Source organism: Glossina fuscipes, unplaced genomic scaffold (genome assembly GCF_014805625.2).
Source record: "Glossina fuscipes isolate IAEA_lab_2018 unplaced genomic scaffold, Yale_Gfus_2 2, whole genome shotgun sequence".
In the NCBI taxonomy this organism is placed as follows: domain Eukaryota; kingdom Metazoa; phylum Arthropoda; class Insecta; order Diptera; family Glossinidae; genus Glossina; species Glossina fuscipes.
In genome coordinates this window covers 22,725,500-22,731,499 of record NW_023998416.1, presented here as the reverse complement: position 1 = coordinate 22,731,499, position 6,000 = coordinate 22,725,500, and the positions used below count along the sequence as shown (strand labels likewise).

Sequence of the window (6,000 nt, the reverse complement as noted above, 5' to 3'; positions counted from 1 at the left end):
TATATATATATATATATATATATATATATATATATATATATATATATTTAGACCGTAATGTATGCAGAACAAAATGAAGACAAACATACTTGCCGGTATTTATCAGTCTAAACTAAAATGAAACAAACAACGCCAACAAAACAATGCTTAACTCTAGTCATTCTCCCATACCATGTGCATATGCATGCTAAGTGTATTTATATATGTGTAGATACAAACATGGGCATATGCGTGTATATGTGTATGTGTGTGTGTGTGTATGTGTATGTGTATGGATATATCGATAATAATGGTAGTAGTAGATATTCTCGCCTTGTTTAGAGGTTTTAAAGCTTCCTGCCTACATAAACATAATCTAAGCTGTTATCCGACTACTCTTTTAGATTGCTGTTGTTCTTATTATATTTGTTGCTTTTGTCTTTAATATAAAAAATATGCAAACACAAATGTAAGTATAAGTGTTTGCATTGGAGTCCGTTTTGATTTTATTGTATGAGTGTGTTAACTACTATACTCCAACTTGGGGATACTTATCACTCTACTATCTGTTTGGTTACAAACAAATATACACACATACACATACACACACACACACACACACATGAAGACATACTTACATATTTTTCGGTTTATAAAGCTTTTTGTATATCATCTTGTACATACTCTTGAGAGTAAACATTCGGCCATACATGCATACATACATACATACATACATACATACATACATACATACATACATACATATGAGAACCCATCACATGTGTGCGCGATATCTGTAATCTGTAAAACAAACCGAGGAATATACATAAAAACAAACAACAACAACAATAAAAGAATATAAATAAAATAAAAGGAATTTTGCGGATTGTTGTTATTATTGTTATTATAATTCCTTGAAGTGGATATCATCACAAATACATATGCATCATTCGCTTCTCTGTCTCTCTCTCTCTCTCTCTCTCTCTCTCTCTCTCTAGATGCTCACAACATGGAAACAGTCCACCAAAAACCTAAATAATTCTAGTGTGATGATGGCGATGACGATGTTTGATGATGGAAAAAACACGAGCAAAACTATGTGTAGGAATAATGATTGCATATGAAAATGTTTGCTGTCTTGTCTTTACTTCATTTTTATATTAACATGACGATCGTATTTTTCAGATACATATTCCATTTCATTTTTCGTCGTTTCTTTTTTTTTTTTTTTTTTGATTGTTTGTTTAATATTTAAGGAATAAAAAAAAAAAAGATTTTTCTTTTTTTTTTCGAAAATCCCCAAAACACATTGATATAGATAGAAGAAGAACGAAGACGAATTTTAGTAAAAAGGATGTAAGAATTATTTTTTTAGATCAACGTTGGTCAATCAATATACGCGAATAATTCTTGCGAAATCTAGGAAAGATCGAGGAGTTTAGAAGAGAAAATTGTAATCAGACATAAGACATAAGAAATTTATTTATTTGTAAACAGCTATTGGGAAACTAAAAGAAAAAACAATCTTTGGGAATCGAAGTCTAACACGTTCGTTCTCCAGTGTAACTTCCGCGTTTAGGTAAAAGTGTACACGGACACGTTGCATGTGTTGTCATAATATAAGTTTTGATATGCTGATCTGGAAGGATGGTCATCTAATGCTGTTTATGGTCGGACGAGACCCTTCTTTTAATTGTGGTTTTAATTGATTTTGCAAAAAGCACTAAGCAAGTTGCGAATGAATATTTGCTGTGAATTTCAGGTTAGTTCAGGGATTTGCTATGGGCAGACAACCGCCCATTTTCATACTTAGCTAAAGGCCGTTAATTAAGACAGAGGGAGAGGAAGCTTTCTAATATAAAACTTACGAGTGAAAACATTGATGTGGGACACGACCCGTCGTTATTTACTACTACTATTTGTATATAATGAATTTTTTATGAAGTTATTGTAGGGGAATTGGTTATAAGAGTTAGACCAATGCGAATGATTTTCAGTAGCTTTCGCCCGTGGGCCAGAACATGTCGTTTTACCAATTTCATCAAAGTATTTTTGAAATTGCGAATTGATTGAGCAGAAAAAACCAGCAACGCGACGCGGACAGACAAGCTCTATAAAATAAATGGTGCGTCGGACTCAAGTCTTTTTATGTGTTGCAGGGTGTTGCGCAAAAATTGAATATACCCTACAAGTACCCAAGTAGTGCAATGTATAATAAGCGGGCAGGTACGCGATCAGACGAAGCCATCAAGAATGTATACGAACAACAATTACAACATAAAAATTAAACTTTTAATTCCCTATCCTTGAGTAGTGGCTAAAATTATTAAGTTTTTCGAAATTAATAGCGATCATGCATTCATAACTTCATTCTAAAGCACGTCTAATTTGCAGGACATGCTTTTAATAAAAAAAAAAAAAAAAACTTTATTTCTTCTAAACGAAATCCTCTTTTATTACTTTTCTCTGCAGGTGATTGTTCCGATACTACAGAAGATATGACGGTAGATAGCAGAGGTATGTATGTATGGTCTATGAAATATTGATTTTTATATTAAATTTAATTTTAATAAGCAAGATATGAAAAATATGAGAAAAATATATGATAGCTTTGTATGTTTTTCAAAAGATTAGTTGCTTTGTCACATGAGTAACCCTTCGAAAAATTACAGTTATTCACTTTACGGGCTTATCAAAGTCAAACACTTACCACAAACATCGTTGACCCTTCAGCTAATCCTTATAATGAAAACACTTTATTTTGCTCTTCATCTTTCTCTTCTTTCATCTCTCTCTCTCTCTCTCTCTAAAAATGTTTTACTTTTATTATTAAATAAATTTAATATTAATATGAATTTAAAAGAGTTGATGACATCGCTCTTAGTTCGTTTTTTTTCTTTTTCTTTATCTTTTTGTAGGGATGGTGTCATTGATTGTAGGATTTTCACCAGCATTACGTTGCCAATAAAAATTTTTAATCTTTTGCTCTAACCGTACACAAATTTTCACATTCATCTTGAACTAAACGCCTGGGAATGTATGATTTGGTGGAATAGTTGTTTCTCTCTTTCGCCCCTTTATTGCACTTTTTTCTGTCTAGCATTGAAATATTTGTGCGACTTATCTTGAAACACCAGTTAATTTGACCATCCACAGTGATTTGTGGATTTATCTTTTATTCATCCCTGACTCTCGTTCTTTCTCTCTCTCTCTCTATTTCTGCACACTATTAAATAGGATGATAAGGGTTAATATCAAGCGGTTTTTTTTTTTTTTTTTTTTTGGTTGAGTTCGTTAAAACTCATTTCCGTCGACTATTTTCTGTTTTTAATGATATTCATATAAACATACATATATGAATATATTTGTGTCATTGCGATATGATGCCGTTCAGAGTGATACCATAGATTATTGTTGATATGTAATGGTATTATCTTTACATAAGTTTAAGGATTAAAAGTTGATTTTGAAATAAAGGGAAAAAAATGTGAGAATAAATTTATGAAAAGTACACCCTTAAGTTCATCATACATTCGCAGAATTATAATAATAATAATCTTCTGACACATTAAAGGTAAAGGCATATAATGTTGTTAATGTTATCCGCAGCATGTTATAATACGAAAATTGGTAAAGCCGTTGATAGCCTCACTCATGTAGATTCTTTCGCGGCGAAGAATCGCAAAAAAAATTGTAAAGAGATACGTAAAACTTAAACAAAGTAGAACAGTTCAGTTGAACTTGAATGATTCAAGTGCAGCATTTATCACTTCCTAGCTATTTAAGTTGTAGGGATACATTGTCCGATTAAATCAGTGTTATCAAGGAAAGGTGTGATAATGGCGAAGTAACGAATTAGGTTTGACTGATGAAATGACATTCTTTAAGATGATTTTTACTGCGCACTTCTTCGTGAATAACGCTAGTAGTGATAATAGAGAATGTTTTTACGTTTAAACTGATTTTCCCAATTTTAGATTTACCGTCCATCCATGTGATAACATAGCTAACCTTCCACATTGAAAAAAATAGGGAAAAAAAAGACGAGGCGTAAATTCATTTAATGAAACATAACATTGAATATATGCGTTTCTCAGGTACTTATAACAAGAAGATTATTGATAATCGAAGAGAAATTTTTCACTCAATAGAGAGAAAAACGCGTACTTTATCGAGTGCTGCAAACTCACTACTCGATGCATCGACTCGATAAACAGGGACCATAACCCTGAACGCAAAAAATACAGCCGAGATTAATCGATACCGACAACCGCAAACCGCCCGTATGAAGTGAACCTTTTCCAAGCGCCAAGCTTACTCTCAAGCTTGCAAGGGTTCAAGGGTTCGCGTAAGCTCTACTTTGCCTTACTTATTCGGTTTTCGTTATTATCTATTGTATACTCTCGTCCATTCACCGCGGCGGTTTTTACTTTATTAAAAGATTCGCGCGGATCGAAAATCCTGTCTCTCCCCCCATATCTATTATTCCGTTTCGGAAGTTCATGTTTTGAAAAACTTTGAAATTTAACGCAAAAGTTTATTTAAACTCTCAGCTCCGCCATTTAGAAGTTATTTATAAACTCTTATTATCTATCTAGTATGGATTGCTCGATATTTATTTTTCCTTCTTCTTTTTATACATATAAATATTTTTATAATTTGAACAAGTTTTTTGTTTTTTTTTTTTTTTTTTTTTTTTTTTTTTTTTTTGATTTCTTAGGAACCTATCGTTAAAACTAATCTCGCATATTCGTCTTTTATTTTTTTTTATACATTTTCGACTTGGAGGCAACAACCTTAAGATCTGTCATTTGGCATATTTAAGCGGTATAAAAGCGGTACACAAATATTGTCAAAATGTCAATTAATTTTTCTATGTTTCTCTCTATACAACACGACAGTCATCACAATAACCAATTATGTTTGATCAAGTATGGTCACGCAGCTAGCGAGGGCACCGCATATTCCCTCCGCATATACGTATGTATGGATGTGTTTGAACGCTTGTATGTTAACATTTAAAGTTTACAAATGAATCACAATTACTTATGTATACGATCCGCATATACATTTGCGCGGATGTCTAAATGCTAGACGCTGCTTATTTGAACAAATCAACAACTTTTCTATATTACGATCGTTATCTATTGAAATATAAACACAATTGTCCTTATATGGCAAGGTATAAAAAATTATAATATATGTACAAAAGTTTGTTTTGTTTTTCTCTGCCTCAAAAATAAGCTTTAAATTAGTAAATGTGATGACAACTTTTTGCTGAAAAACATTTTGAACATTTTGTCCTTGATTTAAAATACGTTCCAAGTTGGATTTTCAAGCTAAGAAATCTATAAGACGAAACGTTCTTTTAAATTTTTTACATACACAATTTGGAAAAAAAATAACCTGTAATTTTAGCTGAGTAACATCAGCGCCATTCTCGCGAGTAGATTTGTAACTCTAAGTGCGTCTTACTTTACCATTTTTTTAAATTTCTTTAAAGTAACAGTCTCTAGTGAAACATAGATGTTTCGATAAGTTAACTTAAACACTTTTTATTAATAAAAGAGTGTCCCTTTTTGGTCAACAATGGGACTTTTCTGGTGGCCCAAGAATCCATATCTTTTAAAACTCCCGCTTACTTCGTTAGCTATAGGTTAAATGATTTCTTTGTTTAATTCAAATTTTGATCAGTTACTGTGTGTGCCGCAGAGCCTGTTATATTAATGGGACCTCGTAGCAATGGCTACGGTGTTGCCGTTTTTCAATATATTTCAAAGCAATTCTTTGTAGATAGTTAAATATACATCCACCAACCTCTACTACAGAAAAATGAAAAAAAAAAAACTTTTTTGTTTATTACAATGACTTTACCGCCTAACGTTTAAAAGTAAAAGTAACAAATTTCCGATTACTTTCTAAAGAAACAAAGCAATTTGCTAAGTTTTTATAACAACTGAACTTTTTAATTAATTTATAATAATAACTAAATAATAACGAAATAAATAAAAATGGAAGTAT

At 31.8% G+C, this 6,000-nt stretch overlaps 1 protein-coding gene across 3 annotated transcripts in view; it reads left to right on the top strand.

Moving 5' to 3' along the window:
• The window catches only part of LOC119634243 (zinc finger protein ush), a 197,715-nt gene that overhangs the window by 140,050 nt on the left and 51,665 nt on the right, over positions 1–6,000 (top strand). For all 3 annotated transcript variants that reach the window (XM_038028301.1, XM_038028303.1, XM_038028302.1), the window contains one exon: positions 2,452–2,496. In XM_038028301.1, the coding sequence (XP_037884229.1) occupies positions 2,452–2,496 (45 nt within the window). The remainder of the gene's footprint in view (positions 1–2,451; positions 2,497–6,000) is intronic.